The sequence below is a fragment of the Lemur catta genome, chromosome 10 (genome assembly GCF_020740605.2).
Source record: "Lemur catta isolate mLemCat1 chromosome 10, mLemCat1.pri, whole genome shotgun sequence".
NCBI lineage: Eukaryota > Metazoa > Chordata > Mammalia > Primates > Lemuridae > Lemur > Lemur catta.
Window position 1 is genome coordinate 42995318 of NC_059137.1, and position 20364 is coordinate 43015681.

The following is a 20364-nucleotide window of genomic DNA, read 5'->3' on the forward strand; positions in this document are numbered from 1 at the left end:
CAATTTATTATAAAACGAATGTATTATACTTTAAATTCATTCAGTACAGAAATCAAGGGAAAAGTGTGGAGTCCCTTTTCGTGTTTCTGCATTAATACTTTGATTTGCAGCCCTTTTTATTAGCCTTTGCCTGATCTGTGTATTTAACTTCCTCCATCTAGACTTAATTGTCATATTCCCTCTATCGAATACCACTGCATTGTTGTGTGATAGGTTTCTTTTTATATGTGCTATGTTATTTTTTAGTGACTGCCTGGTATTCCATTATATCTTTATTAATGAATATTTAGGTTTCCAATTTTTGTTATTACCATATGAAAACAAACATTTTTGTACATATATCTTGTGCAAGAGTCATGTTAGGATAGAGTCTTAGAAGTGAAGTTGCTGGGTCAAAGTTTATGCGCTTAAAAAAAAAACTTGGTAGGTGTCACCAAATACTTTCCAAATAAGACCTTGCTGATTTATAGTCTGAATAGTACCTAAATGAGAGAATGCCCATTTCTGCAAATCTTCACTAACATTTGATAATACGTTTTATTAATTTTTTTTTCTTTAAGCCTTTATCTAGGAAAAGATAATACATTTTTTAAAAGTTTGCCAGGCTAATGCGTCAAATTAATATTGTTTTAATTTATATTTTCCTGATTAATAGTGAGATTGATCATTGTTATATTTTTATATGCTATTTAATTCCTTCCTATGTAATTTTCTGTACATATCCTATGCCCATTTTTCTCTTTGGTGGTTTTCAACTTTTCACTGGTAAGTTTCTAATATCTTTTCATAAAATCTTCATTCTAATTCTTTGTGTGGAGTATATTGCAAATGTTGTTATACCTTGTCCAGCATGTACTGAATTGAAGCCTTTCATTTCTTTGTAGTCAAAGCTAATATTTTTCTTGGCCATCTAGATTTTGTGTGTTGTTTAGAAAGTTCTTTCCTATTCCAGGATCAAACAGGATTATAAAAGTATTCTGTACCTTCTAACGTCTTTTTTTTTTTTTTTTTTTTTTTTTGGAGACAGGGTCTTGCTCTATTGCTTGGGCTGGAGTCAAATGGCATCATCATAGCTCACTGCAACCTCAACCTCCCAGGCTTAAGCAGTCTTCCCAACTCACCCTCTCTAGTAGCTGAGACCACAGGCCTGCACCACCATGTCCAGCTAATTTTTTCTTTTTTTTTTTTCCTTTTTTTTTTTTTGAGACAAAGTCTCGCTCTGTTGCCTGGGCTAGAGTGAGTGCCGTGGCATCAGCCTCGCTCACAGCAACCTCAAACTCCTGGGCTTAAGTGATCCTCCTGCCTCAGCCTTCCGAGTAGCTGGGACAACAGGCATGCGCCACCATGCCTGACTAATTTTTTTCTCTATATATATTTTTTAGCTGGCTAGATAATTTCTTTCTGTTTTTTTTTTTTTTAGTAGAGATGCGGTCTCGCTCTTGCTCAGGCTGGCCTCAAACTCCTGACCTTGAGTGATCCACCTGCCTTGGCCTCCCAGAGTGCTAGGATTACAGGCGTGAGCTCCCAGCCTAATTTTTAAATTTTTTTTTTTTTTTTTTTGAGACAAAGTCTCGCTTTGTTGCCCAGGCTAGAATGAGTGCCGTGGCATCAGCCTAGCTCACAGCAACCTCAGACTCCTCGGCTTAAGCAATCCTACTGCCTCAGCCTCCCGAGTAGCTGGGACTACAGGTATACGCCACTATGCCCGCCTAATTTTTTCTATATAGATTTTTAGTTGGCCAGATAATTTCTTTCTATTTTTAGTAGAGATGGGGTCTCACTCTTCCTCAGGCTGGTCTTGAACTCCTGACCCTCAAGCAATCCACCCGCCTTGGCCTCTCAGAATGCTAGGATTACAGGCGTGAGCCACCACGCCCGGCCCTAATTTTTAAATTTTTGTAAAGACGGGATCTCTCTATGTAGCTCAGGCTGGTCCCGAACTCCTGGTCTCAAGCAATCCTCCTGCCACGGCCTCCCAAAGTGCTGGGATTACAGATGTGAGCCACTATGCCTGGCCTCTTTTAATGCTTTTTAACATTATATTTTAAAATTGGGAGTTGTGGAAGCATAGAAGTCCATTTATTTTTATGTGTTTTCTTGTTATACTATTTATTAGTTTAAAATTGATTTTCAAAAAAATTTCTGCTAATAATGAATTCTGTCTCATTTTTGGAACTACTATTTTTTTGTTTTTTGGGTTACCAAGGACTTCTAGTGTAGTATTGAACAGTAGCAGTGGAAGTGGGCATTCTTTTCAATCTTTTCTTAGTGGGAACATTTCTAATGTTCCAGCAATGAGTATATTTGTCATAGGTTTTGAAAAATACCTTTGATCAGGTAATTCCTAGGTCACTGGGGGTTGTAGAGTTTTATCAGATGGTTTTCTGGCATTCTGTTGAGATGATCAGGTAGGTTTTGTCCTTTAATTAGATAATGTAATTTTATTGATAAATGACTGATAAATTAGTTGATGTTGAATTGTCCTTGCAGTCTTGGGATAAGTTCTATTTGGTTTGTTGGGCTGGTTTGTTGTACTTGGCTGGAATTTGATAGTTTTACTTTTGTGTAGATGTTTCTAAGTTAGATTATCTTATAGTTTTTATTTTTGTTATGGATTGAGTTGGGAGGCTTTGTATTTTTTGGTGTGTTCTAGAATGGTATATATCTTCTTTTCAAATATTTGTCAGAACTTGACCATTGGATCATTCAGCTGTCTGGATCTGGTGGGGTTTTTTAGGGGTGGTTTTTGTTGTTTGTTTTTTTGTTTTTTGTTTTTTTTTGTTAAACTCTCTTTAAAAAAATCCTGTAATAGTTGTAGATATATTCACTTCTTGCACTCGTTCTAGATTCAGTTTTGGATATCACCTTTCTTATCTTAAATGGTTTCCATATCTCTAATGCTTTATCATGGTGGGGACACAAACAACGTTAAGTATTAAAAACATTTGCATACAGAACTAAACCTAACTTCTAATGAAAAGAAGTGTATTTATGAAGAAGAAAAAGTTGTTGCATATTAGGCATGTCAATAACATCTCAAACTTCTGAGAGTGCCATGATATCTGTTGTTTATTGAGTTCCCTATTTTTTGTAAGAACTTCATTGAAATATGGTTTTCATACCGCACAATTCACCCATTTCACATGTACAGTTATGTGGTTTGGTGTTGTACAACCATCACTACAGTCAATTTAAAAATATTTTCATCACTCAAAAAAGAAACCTTATGTTTACCTTTTAGCTATCATCCTTAATATTCACTCCAACCCCCAGGTAATCACTGATTTATTTTTTGTCTTTACAGATTTATAGATTTCCCTGTTGTGAATATTTTATATGAATGGAATCATATAATGTATGGTATTTTGTGTCTGGCTTATTTTCCTTAGCATAATGTTTTAATGGTTCATCCATGTTATAGCACATAGGTTCATTCTTTAGTAGTACAAAGATTCGTGCCTTTTTATGGCCATGTAATGTTTCATTGTATGGCTATACCACATTTCGTTTCCATTTATCACTTAATAAACATTTGGGTTGCATCTACTTTTTGGCTATTATGACTGATGCTTCTATGAACATTTGCATATAAGTTTTTGTGTGGATATGTTGTTACATTTCTCTTGGGTATATATCTGGGAATGGAGTTGCTGGGTCATCTGATAACTTTTTGAGGAACTGACAAGCTGTTTTACTTCCAAAGTAGCTGTACCATTTTATGTTCCCACTAGCAATGTATAAGGATTCCAGTTTCTCTACATTATTACTTTGTCAGCCATCAGAACAAGACTTCACCTTCTTTACTTTTTCAGTCTAAGTATCATAGTATTCTTCAAAACAGGCCCATTTTTAAACTGCTTTTTAAACAATTCCATTAAAAGATATAATAAACCCACCTGACCTATATGGTCAAGGATGATTTTCCTGAGGAAATGACTTTTGATTTGCTATCTGAAGTATCTGAATTTGTTAATCTTGTGAGTATAGTGTGGTAGAGGAAGGGGGAGGAAAGACTGTCTTAGGCAGAACATTATTGGCTGTATGAGCTGAAGGGAGGAGAAGGTTATATTTGAGTAATTCAAAGAAGATTGTTATGTTCAGAACACAAAGAATGAGCATGAAGGGCCAGGTAGGCCATATTATCCTAAGAGCAATAGGAAGTCATTGAAGCATTTTAAACAAGAAGGAAGGAGTAAATATGCATTTTATAAAATGCATTCTGCTAGTAGTATACAAAACAGAGACCTCAGATTAGATGCAGTGAGTCCAGTTAAGTGGCTATTGATGTAATCCAGGCAAAGATCATGGTAGTTTGGACCAGGATTATGGCAGTAGATTGGGAAGGACAGGATAGATTTGGAAAAGCAAAGAAATTTGACAAAAATATCTTAAGTTGCTGATATTATATTACTTGGTAACTCCCAACATGATTAAATTATACAAAGATTTTTTTTTTAAAAAAATGGTAATAGCTCCTGGAAAGCATATTAACTTTACTGCATAATATTTGTAACATTTTTACTGTCATTCCATTTCTTTCTATAAGTTTAAGTATAATGACATTGCATACGCAAAGCTTTTGGGTGAATGGCTACCTGAAGGCATATCCTAATTCTTCAAAAGTCTAAAATTGTAGGAAATTATTCAGTATTGGATATATTTTCATTTGTACGTCCTAAGATATTATCTCTTCCCTTGATAGCTACTCCTTGAGTTAATTGCAGTGTGGAGAGTAAATACTGAATAATCAAATATTCTTTCTCTGGTTTTAGACAAATAACTGTAAACAAAGAATTTGGGAATTTTTAATGAAGACTTTATGAAATGAATATATTCTATATATTTTAAATAGTATTATTAAATGGTTCTTTATTCTTTTAACTTTAGGAAACCAAGTATCTTTTGCCAACTTTGGAAAAAGAATTATTCTTGGCAGAACACAGTGACCTTGAAGAAGGCGGACTGGACCTGACTGTGTCATTGAAACCAGTTAGTTTCTATATATCAGACAAAAAAGAAATGCTTCAACAGTGCTTCTGTATTATAGGAGAGAAGAAATTACAGAAGATGCTTCCTGATGTGTTAAAGGTGCTTCATTACATATATTATCAGATATATACGCATATATAGAAATACAACCTTCTATAGCAATCATTTTACTCACAGCTGTTTATAATTGGATGTTTTCATCTAAAACAAGCAGCTTGAAAGATATAAAAAAGGGATTTTGGAAAACCATAAACAGATCTGTATATTTAAAAATTTGCCAAGAAAAATGCTTAGGCAAGAAATTTATTGATGCCATGGAAATAACTTTATTAAATGCAGGCAATGGTAGTAACTAAATAGAACGTGTAATGAAGCTTTCTGGTGCTTTAAGAAATAATATAATGATATGCTGCTCTGTAACAAAACACAACAAAGGTTGACAATAGCTTATATTTCTTTAAATTTACAAGTGTTTTTATATATTTATTTCTAAAAATTACTTAGGGAAATATATGTTATTCTAATTTTATAGTTGTGAAAGTAGGCCTTGGACAAGTTAAGCCCAAGATCATAGATCTAATGTGTATAAAGCCAAGACTTGAATATTTAAACCTTTAGAATAATTATCTAACATAAATGTACTGCTTTGTTCTTTCATAATAAACATGACTTTATGTATTCCCATTAAATCTCTAAAATGTTCACATACTAACTGACGGTTTTTCAGATTTTGTCCCATGAAAAGATTTATGTGAATCTACTTGAGGCTTTAATTTGTTTTATTAAGATTTTCCTAACTGGAATTTTTTTTGTGTTTGCAATTTTCCAGTTTACATTGGAGCCATATTACACAAATGCTTTTTTTTTTTTTTTTTTAATGTCATTTGCTTTAGAACTGTTCAATAGAAGAAATTAAAAAACTGTGCCAGGAACAGTTAGAGCTTCTGTCTGAAAAAAAAATCTTGAAGATTCTTGAGGGTAAGATGCATATTTCTACATTCTGGTAATTTATTAGTTAATACTATTAACATATTCAGCATAAATCCTGCAGTATTCTTTCTCTTAGATATTACTTTAATTTCATTATTGAATAATCATTGAAGAGTATTTTTATTCCATTTGTACTGAGAAATACAGTTTATATATCAGAATGGCATTTCAAGAGTAGACTTGATGTATAGTTTTTCCAAAACAACTGTATACGTAAGAGCATAAGTAATAAAATGAAATAACAAAATTTACCAAAAATTAGCTGTTGAGAAGGCAAAGATTTCCCTTAAAATAATTTTTTAGGGCTGGGCACAGTGGCTCACGCCTGTAATCCTTGCACTTAGGGAGGCCAAGGCAGGAGGATTGCTTGAGCTTAGGAGTTTGAGGTTGCAATGAACTATGAGCTTAAAAAAAAAAAAAAAATTTAAATTTTCTGCTTTCTAGTCTTTATATAATAGCTTTTAGTTACCAGTGACACACTATTTCTGCTCTAATAAGACCCAGATGCAGAGTTAGAATAATTCCTTGCAATTTGCCAACATTTATATGTCTGCCTGAAGCATGACTACTCTTTGTGATACTGATGCCTTTAGAATTTTGAATTTTCAGCCATTTTTTTTTCTTTTGGAACTTTGCAAGGATTTTAGCATTAGCGTCACGGAAGTTAGAATAATTCCTTGCAATTTGCCAACATTTATATGTCTGCCTGAAGCATGACTACTCTTTGTGATACTGATGCCTTTAGAATTTTGAATTTTCAGCCATTTTTTTTTCTTTTGGAACTTTGCAAGGATTTTAGCGTTAGCATCACGGAAGAAGAAATAAAAAATGTAGGCTTTCAATTTCCAGAGATAACTTCATTTTTAAATATAAAATGGATTTATGGAATTTTATAACTTTGGAAACAGATGTATACGTATGTGTGTAGTCTGTAAGTATATGCACATTCTCGTGTGTTTATGTATATATATAGATAAAGATAGATATTCTTGTGTATTTATATAGATAACGGGAAGGCAATGAGAAATACCTAATAAGGCATTGAAAAAACTCATTTTTAAAATATTAGCAATGAAAAAGGTAATCTTTTAACAAGTATAAAGTTCTTTAATGTGCATCACTTTTAAAGATGAGTGTTTTTTATGCAATGATTAAATCATTTTGACTTTTTGTTTTCCGTAAGCTTGCTTTTAATAGTTTATTTCATTTATAAGGCGACAATGGACTGGATTCTGATGTGGAAGAGGAGGCAGATGATGGCTCTAAGATGGGATCTGATTTAGTTAGTCAGTAAGTTAAAAAACTTTCATTTTTATTACAAAATTTCTTTGTTACTCATTTGGTGATTTCTTATGTCAAGGATGTGATTGTTTTTCTGTGTCTTATTTATAAAATAATTCATTGTGGAAGGATTGATTTGTTTACTTATTATGATTGATCCTTTTGGTATATATGAGGATGGACTTAATTACTTTTAGGATTAAGATGATTTTCTTGGCCGGGCGTGGTGGCTCATGCCTGTAATCGCAGTACTTTGGGAGGCTGAGGTGGGAGGATTGGTTGAGCTCAGGAGTTCAGGACCAGCCTGAGCAAGAACATGACCCTGTTTCCCAAAAAAGAAAAATTAGCCAGGCATAGTGGTGCATGCTTGTAGTCCCAACTACTTGGGAGGCTGAGGCAGGAGAATCGCTTGAGCCTCAATTGATTGAATCACAGGAGTTAGAGGTTGCTGTGAGCTGTAATGACACCACTGCACTCTAGCCTAGGCAACAGAGCGAGACTCTGTCTCAAAAAAAAAAAAAAAAGATTTTCTTAAACTACTATACATAGATGTAGAACAATAGCAATGTCAACCTGAACCAGAATTATAGCTCTTGTTTGGATTTTAAATATGCTATTCATAATACCACTATTTATTTATTTTTATTTTGTTGTGTTTTGTTTTAATTTTATTTTATGACAGGGTCTTGCTCTGTTGCCCAGGCTGCAATGTGGTGGCGCCATGACAGCTCACTGCAGCCTTGAACTCCTGGACTCAAGCAATCCTTCTGCGTTAGCCTCCCAAGTAGCTAGGACTACAGCTGTGCACCACCATTCCAAGCTAATTTTTAAAATTTTTTATGGAGATGGAGTCTCGGTATTTTGCCCAGGCTGGTCTTGAACGCCTGGCCTCAAGCTATTCTCCTACCATGGCCTCCCAAAGTGCTGGGATTATAGGTGTGAGCCACTGTACCCATCCGTACTGTTTATTAATTGCTTACTCTACCAGGCATTATGTTAATAGCTTAGAACCTTTCATCTCATTGAATTCTTCTACATATTTATTTATGTTAGGTAATAATAACCTCATTTCACAGATGAGATAGCAAGGTTCATTTTATATAGGCATACATATTTTACCTATAAGTATATATAATTTGATCATTGTGATAAACATGCCTGTGGTTTTGGGATACTGACTAATCAAGAAGCAACATGCCAATCCTCTATCCGTCAGTGCATATCAAAGTTTAATCCACTAATTTTAGCATCCGTTGATGATTTTTGCCTAAAACAATTGTTTTGGTAGTTTCCAGTCTCTCTTTGCAAAGCTTGGCATTTTTCCTGAAGAATAAAAAAAAGATTTGTGCTACAGATAGTAGCACAAATAAGAAGAGATTACCAGAGGCAGTAGCATAAATAAGTAGTACATTTTTTTTTTTTTTTTTTGAGACAGAATCTCACTCTATTGCCTGGGCTATAGTGAGTGCCGTGGCATCATCCTAGCTCACAGCAACCTCAAGCTCCTGGACTCAAGCAATCCTCCTGCGTCAGCCTCCCAGGCTGGGACTACAGGCATGTGCCACCGTGCCCGGCTAATTTTTTCTGTATATATTTTTAGCTGTCCATATAATTTCTTTCTATTTTTAGTAGAGACGGGGTCTCGCTCTTGCTCAGGCTGGTCTCAAACTCCTGAGCTCAGACAATCTGCCTGCCTCGGCCTCCCAGAGTGCTAGGATTACAGGTGTGAGCCACTGCGCCCGGCCCAAGTAGTACATGTTTTAGCTGAAATCTAGAATTCTTTCATTTCTGATAGAATACTGTTGGGTAGGCTGAGTGCAGTGACTCATACCTGTAATCCTAGCACTTTGGGAGGCCAAGGTGGGAGGATCATTGATGCCCAGAGTTCAAGACCAGCTTAAGCAACTTAGTGAGGCCTCCGTCTCTACAAAAAATAAAAAAATTAGCTGGATGTGGTGGCGTAGGCTTATAGTCCCAGCTATTTGGGAAGCTGAGGCAGGAGGATCATTTGAGCCCAGGAATTTGAGGTTGCAGTGAGCTATGATGATGCTACTGCACACTAGCCTGGACAGCTTTTGGAGAACTTGTCTCAAAAAAAAGAAAAAAAAAAAAAAAGAATGCTATTGGGTATCACTAAAAACGGATAAATTTTTTTTTTTTTTTTTAAATAGAGATAGGCTCTCCCTTTGTTACCCAGGCTGGAATGCAGTGGCATGATCATAGCTCACTGCAGCCTGGAACTCCTGGGTTCAAATAATCCTCCCGTCTCAGCCTCTAGAGTAGTTGGGACTACAGGCATGTACTACCCAGCTAATTTTTTTATTTTTTGTAGAGACAGGGGTCTCATGATGTTGCCTAGGCTGATCTCGAACTACTGGCCTCAAGTGATCATTCCACCTTAGCCTCCCAAAGTGCTGGGATTACAGGCATAAGCCACTGTGACCAGCCATACAAGGACAATTTTATGTTACAGTTGTAGAGAGCTTCAAGTTATCTACCTCTACTGAAGCATTGAAAAACTAGCACTCTATTGCTTGGCTGCCTCATCATAATCAGATTTTGGTCATCACATACACCTTACTTAGGAGTGCCATAGAGTGATTTATACCTAAAAATGGAATAGAAAATGTGTACATTTTTAATGTCTTAATATTGGCTTTCCTTCAAAATACTTAGCTTTAGGGGCCGGGCACGGTGGCTCATGCCTGTAATCCTAGCACTCTGGGAGGCCAAGGCGGGAGGATCGTTTGAGCTCAGGAGTTCAAGACCAACCTGAGCAAGAGTGAGACCCCATCTCTACTGAAAAAGGAAAAATTAGCTGGATGTGGTGGTGCACGCCTGTAGTCCCAGCTACTCTCGGGAGGCTCACTTGAGGCAGGAGGATTGCTCTAGCCCAGGAGTTTGAAGTTGCTGTGAGATAGGCTGATAGCACAGCACCCTAGCCCGGGCAACAGAGTGAGACTCTATCTCAAAAAAAAAAAAAATATATATATATATATATACTTAGCTTTAATTGTTTTATGTAGCATACTAATCTAGTTCAGCTAGTTTAAGCATTTACAAGGCCTGTTAACTTTCAATGCTTTAAAGTTACTAAAATTATCTAAATCATTATTTTTTAATTCTACTTATAGAGAATCGTGAATTGAACTTTTGCTTGATTGCATTTATTATTTCTTTGTTCAAATCTATTTTTTTCTGGTTTTTGAGGTACCATGAGGATTAAGTGCTTTATTTTTTCATACCTGAACAGTAGTACTACCTTTTCTATTGTTAGGAGCTATTTAATAGATAGCAAATTAAACTAGGAATTTAATTCTTTTTAAAGATTACAACAAAATACAGCCTTTGACTTCTGAAGTATTCTAATGAAAAAAGTAGTTAATAGATTTAAAGTGACTGTTGTGAAGAAGCCACTTTTACAACGTAGTTATAAGTCATATTAACTTTTTAATGCTGCAGCAAGCAGGTTGAACAATAACAAATATCAAAAACTGTCATAATAGTCACTGGTGGGAGCTGATAATGCCTAATCATTGGGATTCTTTTGAATCATTTGAGAATATAAGCCTTTTTTTGAAAAAAAAATCAAATTTCTAAGCTATAAGACATCAAGTAATAATACTAATAGCTAGCACTTACTGAGCATTTGTGCCAGACACTGTTCTAATCACTTTATGTCGTCATTGATTCCCAGGGTTTGTACAACAACCTTATGAGGTAGATATTAACATTATCATTTTAGAGATGGAAAAATGAGGCTTGGAAAGATTTGTGTGCCTGAGGTCACACAAATGCTTATGGAAGTTGGAGGCAGTGTTTGTTATGAAGAGACTATATAGACTTTTATGCAATTGTAGCTGGCTTTGAAACCTTTAAAACACTTAAACTTCCTTAACATCATTTTATTCATTTGTAAAATGGAAATAATTCTTCCTTCCTAGAATTGTAGGAATTAAATGAGCTAATGTGACTAGTTGTTATTAATATTAATAATAACAATATTACTTATGAATGGGGGAGATAACACTGTTTTGTGAAGCAATGAAGATGGAAAAGGGAGATGGTATGGGAAGATAGTGGCTTTAACCCATGTTTCTTACTCTTCTTTCCCCCTACTTCTTGGGGCAATAAAATAACCTCAACGAGCAAACTGGTATAGCCAAGAAAAGGGTTCTGAGGTTTTCTTTAGACATCTAGGAGAAATTGCAGGTGGGAAATGTCATTCTCTTTGATATTGAGCAAAATCTAAGGCACAGGGTTAAAGGCAGTGATTTGCTTTTTCTCAGAGCCTTAGGAGACTGCATAAGAGGTCTTAACTGGCAGAATGCTTGAATCCTATTGGAATATGTGACACCTTCCTATTTGCTTTGTGCTTAGAGGGAGAATTCAGTCCTTTTAATCCATACAGAGGGAAATTGAACTGGCGGGAGATTCATAGAAAACTCCTTCCAGTGCTTCAACAGAGGATTAAGTTTGTTAACATGTTTGGTGCTTGGTGCTGAAAATTCCCATGTCTTCCATAACCAGCTGGTTTTTCACTCTCTAAAAGATACCCGTAGTCTGACCTGTTGGGATGCTACGGGAACAGTCAGTCATGAATAAGCAAAGAAGATTTAGAGGAATTCAATTACTTGAGAGCAGAAAACTAAGCTGAATAACTGTAAGTGGCCACTTCTGTTGAGCATGGAATTAAAAGAATATAGGAAAGAAAACTTTAACAAAGTAATGAAAACTCTCAAGGAAATATAAATAGAGCACAAAAATAATTTTAGGAACTAAAAAAATTCTCAATTTCTAAATTCAATGGGATAGTTGTGGCTCAGAACTGAATCATTGTCATGAAAAATCAAGTTGAATAAATAAATACAGAACAAGATAGAGAAAAACTTCCAAAAAAAAAAAAAAAGGAAATTTTTATTTTTAACTCATGGGAGCCTGGAAGACAATTTTAGAAGACCTATCACACATATACTGGGAATTCTAGAAAAAGAAACAATTAGAAAAGTAATCAAGAAATTATAGAATTAAATTTTTTGAGTTAACAAATTAAGACTATAAGGGTAGGAATAATGAGAAAAGATCTTGTTTTGGGCTGAATTATGTCCTCTGGAGATTCATATGTAAAGTCCTAACCCCTAATATCTCAAAATGTAACCTTATTTGGAGATAAGTTCTTTGAAGAGGTAATGAAATTAAAATGAGGTCTTTGATGGGGGGGGAGTCCTATACAATCTGACTGGTATCCTTATAATGAAAGGAAATTTGAACACATTGAGACTCTAGGAACTAATCTGTCTGTCTATCCATTCATCCATCCATCTGTCTGAAATTTTTCCCCAAACTTAATTTTGAAAATCTTTAAACTTACATAAAAGTTGACAGTGATATAATGAACCCTCCAGCTAGATTCAGCAATGTTAATGTGTTGCCATATTTACTTTCTTTCTTATTTCTTTTCTTCCCCAGAACCATTTGTATGAATTTGCTATGACTGTCATAACAAAATATCATAGATTAGGTGGTTTAAACAACAGAAATTTATTCTATCACAATTCTGTAAGCTAGAAGTCCAACATCAAGGTGTCAGCAGGGTTGGTTTCCTCTGAGGCCTCTCTCCTTGGCTTGCAGATGGCCACCTCTTGCTGCCTTTTCACAGTCTTCCCTCTGTACACCTGTGTCCTAATCTCTTGTAAGGACACTAGTGGACTAGGGCCTACCCTAATGACCTCATTTTAACTTAATTACCTTTTTAAAGGCCCTATCTCCAAATACAGTCACACACTGAGGTACTGGAGGTTAGAGCTTCAACATACAAATTTTAGTGGCGGAGAGGGGACACAATTCAATCCATAACAACATTGAAAAATAAGTTGTAGATGTCACAAAATTTCATGCCTAAACAATTCAGTATGTGCCTCCTTATTTTTAAGAAAATAAACGGTAATTCAAATAGTGTCATCTAATATATTGCTCTTAGCAAATTTCCCCAGTGTGAAAGGACAAAAGTAGAAGAAATTTATTTCTTTATTTCTTTATTATCTTTTGTAGAGACAGGGTCTTGCTTTGTTTCCCAGGCTGGTCTTGAACTCCTGGCCTCAAGCTATCCTCTCACCTTGGCCTCCCAAAGTGCTAGGATTACAGGTGTGAGCCACTGTGCCCAGCCTAGGACAAATTTAGTTTAAAGATCTCAGTTGGCTTTATTCTAGAGTTAGGCAACACTAATTGCCTAAATAAATGGCCTAATTTAATTGCCTAAATAAAACAGAGTAAGTGTTCCCCTGAGCTGAACAGAAGAGGCTGGCTTTATAGACAGAGTTGAAGAAAGCAGAAGCAAAGAACAAGGAGCATATTGGGTTTTCAAAGTTACTTTTTTTTTGTAAGGTGGAGACAGGGAGAATGATAGAAAAATAATAATTGTTTAGTTAACATCAGGTTACTTCAAGCTGCTACTTTTATATAAGGACTAAAGCAGAGGGAACTTCATTATCATGCCAATTGAAGACTGAAATTGGCCTCTTTGTAAAATTGGCTGTTATATCTCTCTCCTGATTTCTTAAAAGGTCAGATAAACCTTAGTTTGGGTTTGATGACAGGGAACTCTATCATGAGTGACTCTATTTTGATTTTTAGTCTGTTCTATTGAGGCCTAGTTCAGGAACTTAGTCCAAAACAGTGGCTTGTCAGCCTACAGAGGGAATACTCTCTATAAGAAAAGATGTTTATTTGAGAATAGAACCTTGCAGTGGGAATACACATGCCATAGTAAACTATGTCTATATTCAGGGAGGTAAAGGAAGACAAAGGTTTGAAAAGGAAAAATGAGGAGGATTACATAATTATGTTCAAATAATTATCTTTGGCTACAAATATCAAATATCAATAATGACGGCGACACCAGTCCAAGGTTAGACAGACAGTTGCTAGGTAGATGTCCTTGCAGAAGTATGTTTTGTGTAAGGTTGTGATGAACTTTGTGCAAGGTTGTAGTTTTTGTGCAGTCTTTTTCATTGTCAGGCATACAAACATGAGAATCCTCTCTTCATGGCCTTCTCCATCTCTAGTTGTCTGTGTTTTCTTAACATTAGTGACTCCATTTGATTCTGACAATTTTTACAGCCTCCTATAATTTTTTTAATACCAGATATTCAAGAAATATCTTTTATGGCATATTTATTTTAATTAGTTAGCAGACTGATTCTGATCCAGGATCCAGTCAGAGTTCATATGTTTCGTTTGATTGTTCTGTTTCCTACTGGGCGTAGGGAACCTTCGGCCTTAAGGCCAAATGTGGCCTTCTGGATCCTTGACTGCAGTCTTTTGACTGAATCCAAATTTTACAGAACTAATCCTTTTAATAAAGGAATTTGTTCTGTGAAGTTTGGATTTGGTCGAGGGGCTACACTTGGGGATCTGGAAAGTTTCACACTTGGGATATGGCTTATTGATTCCTCTGGGCATTGTGTAATTGGTTCATAATCCTTACATTTCCTATAAATTGGAAGTTTGGTCTAGAGCTAGAATAGGTTCAATTTAAACATTTCTTGGCAAGAATACTTAAAGACTGGGTGACCATATAATTTGTTTATACAAATCAAGAGCCAGGATAATAGACATAAACTATGTGATCACTCTGTTCATTGAGTCATATTAGGAGACACATGATGTCAAATTTCTCACTATTTATATGCAAAGTTTGATTACTTGGTGAAGATATCCTGCTAAAATTTTGGATTCTTAAGGATAAAGAGAAAAGTGACAAGTCATTTGACTAAAAGACCAGGTTATAAAGGAGTTGCATTTAATGTTGAGATTTGTTTCTAAAATAATGGAATAGGACTTATAGTTTAAAAATGACAGGATAAACAGCAATTGTATTCTTAGAATTCATTGAAAAGCAACAAGGAGGACAAGAAACAGAAACAAATTATCTTGGATGAAATTAGGAGACATTCTCAGCCTCAAATTACAGTATTTGAGGAGATATTGCTAAATGCGGGGATTTTCAAATAATGTTGTGGAAAGACACCTGTGAAAGACTTCCTTGTATACAGATTTAAAGCAAAGATGCAGTATACATCTCTCCAAAGTCAGAGGAAGGGATTTAGGGAAGATGGAAACTTAAAGGTTTCTCGTTTTTTCCTTCACTACTAACCACAGTATATCTGTTTATAGCAAATCAAGTGGATTTTGGTATTTTAGGTGCAAGTAAGATTTGTGCTCTTTGAGCATCCTGGCAAAGATAACCAGTAAAGGGTGTTTCCTCTGGGGCTGGATAGGTACCTCTTGACTTATATTGGAGAGCCTAAGGAGGTGATCATAAAGTAGTGGATCTTGAGGAAAACTTGGTCTGCTGAGATCTGGAAGCTCTGCTGGGGGAGTGGAAGAAGCTGGGGAATGGAAAGGGAGAAGTCAACATGTATCTTGTGTGAATATGCCTAGACTCTTTCACCTTTATGAGTTGAAGATAGAGTTAAATGGGCCAGGCATTACCTGTCTCTGAAACTGAGAGAGCCTGAGAAAATTGGCAAGCAGATGTCTCAAAAAAAAAAGCAATCTACTTTTACATTCCAGACCTATGGAGGCAGAGACTGCTTTTCTTTTTGCCACTTTTGGGGTAGCTACCAAACCTGAGCTCCAAGGAATTCACTATAAATAAGTGCATACACATGTGCATGCATACTTATATAACATCTTTAAAGGACCCTAATATCTAGAGAAAAGGTTACTTGAAAGAAACAAAGCACATGCCAAGCTAAATCAAGCTCTTAGAGAAATAAGATGAACACTTGCAGGAAAAAAATGAGCTCTTGTGGAAAATCAAGTGCAGCATAAAGAAACATTCTTGGGCTAAAAAACTTGATTTTCTAACAAAATTCTGTAAGGTAATCAGAGCAGGGGATTGTAACCATTGAGACCCAAATTAATTGCCTGAGGAATAAGTACCCAAAGCAAAAATATTAAAACATGGAAATTTTTTTTTTTTTTTTTTTTTTTTTGAGACAGAATCTCGCTCTGTTGCCTGGGCTAGAGTGAGTGCCGTGGTGGCAGCCTAGCTCACAGCAACCTCAAACTCCTGGGCTTAAGCAATCCTACTGCCTCAGCCTCCTGAGTAGCTGGGACTACAGACATGTGCCACCATGCCCGGCTAATTTTTTCTATATGTATATTTTAGTTGGCCAGATTATTTCTATTTTTTTTTAGTAGAGACGGGGTCTCGCTCTTGCTCAGGCTGGTCTCGAACTCCTGACCTTGAGCGATCCACCCGCCTCGGCCTCCCAGAGTGCTAGGATTACAGGTGTGAGCCACTGCGCCCGGCCAAAAGATGGAAATTATAAGAGAAAAAAATAAAATAAGCTAGAAAGCATTCTTGTATATGATAAATAGGAATCCTAGAAAGAGAAAATGAAACATAAGGAGAGAGGTAATGATTCAATAAATATAAGAAAATTTTCCTGACGTGAACAAAAGATTTAAGTCTTCAAATTGAAAGTGCTCATTAAGTTCCAGGCAGGATTGTAGAGAAAAATGTATATTGAAGCAAATCTTTTTTTATAAAAAGAAAAACCTAACAGCCTTCCAGATGGAACAAACACCTCATCTAAGAAGGAAAAGGATCATATTTTTTAGTCTGCAATACCAGAAACTATAAAAACAGTTGACTACCATCTGTATACAAATGAAATTGCAACCCAAGCTTCTATATTTGGTCAAGAAACCATTCATCTCTTGGAAGAAAGAAAGGTCCAGATAGGCAGGAATCCAGAGATTATATACCCATGTACCTATCTGAGGAAAATACGGTCATGTGTAGCTTAATGATGGGGGTACGTTATGAGAAATGTGTGGTTACATGATTTCATCATTGTGCAAACATAATACACTGTGCTTACATAAACCTAGACAGTACAGATTGAGTATCCCTTATCCGAAATGCCTGGGACCAGAAGTGTTTTCTGATTTTGGAATATTTGCATATGCCTAATGATACCTTGGGGATGGGACTCAAGTCTAAACATGAAACTCATTTATGTTTCATATACTCCTTATACACATAGCCTTGAGGTAATTTTATACCATATTTTTAGTAATTTTGTGCACTTCTCACATGAGGTCAGGTGTAGAATTTTCCACTAGTGGCCTCATGTCAATGCTGCTCAAAAAGTTTTGGATTTTGGAACATTTGGAATTTCAGATTTTTGGATTAGGGATGCTTAACCTATATAGCCTACTAAATACCTAGCCTGTATGGTATAGCCTGTTGCTTCTGGGCTACAAACCTGTACAGAATGTTATACTGAATACCATAAGCAGTTGTAACACAATGGTAGTATTTGTGTATCTAAACATATCTAAACATACAAAAGGTACAGTAAAAACAATTGAAAAATGGTACATCTGTATAGGGTGTTTACTATGAATGGAGCTTGCAGGACTGGAAGTTGCTCTGGGTGAATCAGTGAATGAGTGGTGAGTGAATGAGAAGGCCCAAGATATTACTATACACTACTACTCTATAAACACTGTACACTTAGGCTACAGTACATTTATACAAAAATTTTTTCTTTAATAATAAATTAGCCTTACCTTACTATAACTTTTTTAATAAACTTTTTAATTTTTTAACTTTTTGACTCTTTTATAATATCTCTTAGTTTAAAATACAGACACATTGTTCAGCTGTACAAAAATATTTTTTCTTTGTATCCTTATTCCATAAGCTTTTTTGTTCTTAGAATTTTTTTTTTTTTTCACTTTTTGAACTTTTTTGTTAAATACTAACACACAGACATGCACATTAGCCTTGGCCTACACAGGGTCAGGATCATCAAGATGTTACTCAGTGATAGGAATTTTTCAGCTCCATGAATCACTGTCATATAGTGGTCCATCATTAACTAAAAATGTTGTTATATGGTTCATGACTCTATGTAATTCAAGAAGGTAGGAAAAAAGAACAATAAAGTAAACTTTAAAAAACAAAAGCATAGGGATAATATACTTAGTTGTGAAGGCCTGAATATTTTCTTCCTAAGATAGGAACAAGACAAGAATATCTACTCTCACTACTTATGTTAGAAAATAGACTGGAATTATTATATGCACAGGTGCAATAAGGCAAGAAAAAGAAATATAGAGACATATAGTTTAGAAAGGAAAAAATGAAACTGTCCCTATTTGCAGCTGACATGACCATCTATGTAGGAAATTTCAAGGAATTTACAAAAAAGACCACCTAGAATGCATGTGGTAGACTAATGACCTCCTCTAGAGATATCCAATCCTAATTCCCAATATTTGTGAATATGTTAATTTATGTTAATTTACTTAAGTATATACATGTAAAAAACAGAAGGGACTTTACTGGTATTTTAAGGATTTTAAGATTGAAAGATTATCCTAGATTATCAAGGTGGGACCAGTATAATAAGGATCCTTATATAAGGGAGTAAGAAGGTCAAACAGAAATAGATGGGATGATTGAAACAGAGGGTGAAATAACATACTTTGAAAGTGGAGGAAGGAATCCCAAGCCAAGGAATGTAGGTAGCCTTTTAAAAGCTGGAAAAGACAAGGAATAGATTTTCAAGGAATACAGTACTACCTACACCTTGATTCTAGTTCCCTAAGACCTTTTTTGGACTTAGGACCTCCAGAACTGTATGAGAATAAATACGTTGTTTTAAGGCACCAAATTTGTGGTAATTGGTTAGAGTTTATCCTTGCTATCAACTGAGATATACACCTTTATTTTTTTAATGAAAAAATAATTTCAAATGTGTCTATTTAGGGCAATCTGTTATTAAAAATATGTGAAAAATTATATGTTTTAATGGGCAACCTATGCTCTTTTATCGTGTATGTGTATGGTAGGTTATTTAATATACCATATGTATGTTAATTTTCTTATAACCCATTAAAGATTTTAAGGTACAGTATATTCAAATTATATTTCTCCTCTAAGATTAGCTTTCAAATATATGTTTTTCTTTCCAAACCTCTCTGATGTCTACTGCTGTTTAAAAGATCGTATGTTTACTCTGATCTTACATTGAAATAACTCTTTTTTACTACTAAAAATAACAAGAAAACAGTAGTTAAAAGAAATTTTTGACAGCATGCTACTTTGAAACTTAATGAGTGTTAACTTATAATAGTTTTCATGGGCATAAGATTTAGGAACTTTGAAGATGCAACATCCATAGTGTCTAAATATCTTCATTTTTTAAAAAGGTGAGAAAATTGATCTCATGGAGGTAGTGAACAGAATGGTGGTTGTCAGGAAGGGAGGGGTAATGGGGAGGAATGAGGGGTTGGTTAGTGGGTACAAAAACAGATAGAAGGAATAAGTTCTAGTGTTCGATGGCACAATAGGGTGACTATAGTTAACATTAATTTATTTTTTATTTCAAAATAGCTAGAAGAGAAGATTTGTGATGTTCCTAGCACAAAGAAATGATTAATGTTTGTGGTAATGGATATCCCGGTTACCTAGATTTGATCATTACACATTGTATGCTTATATCAAAATATCATATGTACTCCATAAATATGTACAGCTGTTAATATTATATATCCATAAAAATTTAAAAAATTAAAAAAGGTGAAGAATGTCACCTTAGGAAAGCAAATGAGCAAATTTGCATTGCAGATAGTCTAAAAACTTTATCATGTATAATTTTCTACTGTTTTAAAACTGTTTAGAATTGTAATAAGATTTGTAAAAGTTACAGATTAAGATAAATTGCTTAATAGCAACAACAATTTTAAGTAAAGTAATATGGAGACCTGAAAATTACGAGTGCTGTTTCCATTTGGGCTGGATAGAAAGTCTTTATTGTAGTTAAAATAGCACTAAAAATGAGAACAGGTATTAGTTTGGCCTATATATGTTAGATGATTATGCTCTAAAGAATGTGTTTATAATGAAATTTAAGTCTTGAATAGTACAATAAAATAATCAGGGTTGAGGTTTTATATATAAAGAATAAAGTAATAAATACTTCAGGGAAATCTTAGCAATGTTTTAGAATTGCTCTCTAAATATCTTTTTATGAATTTTAAATGAATACGCTTTTATTGAGTGATATTGATGGAGATTTA

General features: G+C 34.9%; 1 protein-coding gene across 1 annotated transcript in view; it reads left to right on the forward strand.

Moving 5' to 3' along the window:
* The window catches only part of CAAP1 (caspase activity and apoptosis inhibitor 1), a 59245-nt gene that overhangs the window by 898 nt on the left and 37983 nt on the right, over nucleotides 1-20364 (forward strand). The window contains exons 2-4 of the mRNA XM_045562775.1: nucleotides 4888-5088; nucleotides 5883-5967; nucleotides 7194-7269. Of these exons, the coding sequence (XP_045418731.1) occupies nucleotides 4888-5088; nucleotides 5883-5967; nucleotides 7194-7269 (362 nt within the window). The remainder of the gene's footprint in view (nucleotides 1-4887; nucleotides 5089-5882; nucleotides 5968-7193; nucleotides 7270-20364) is intronic.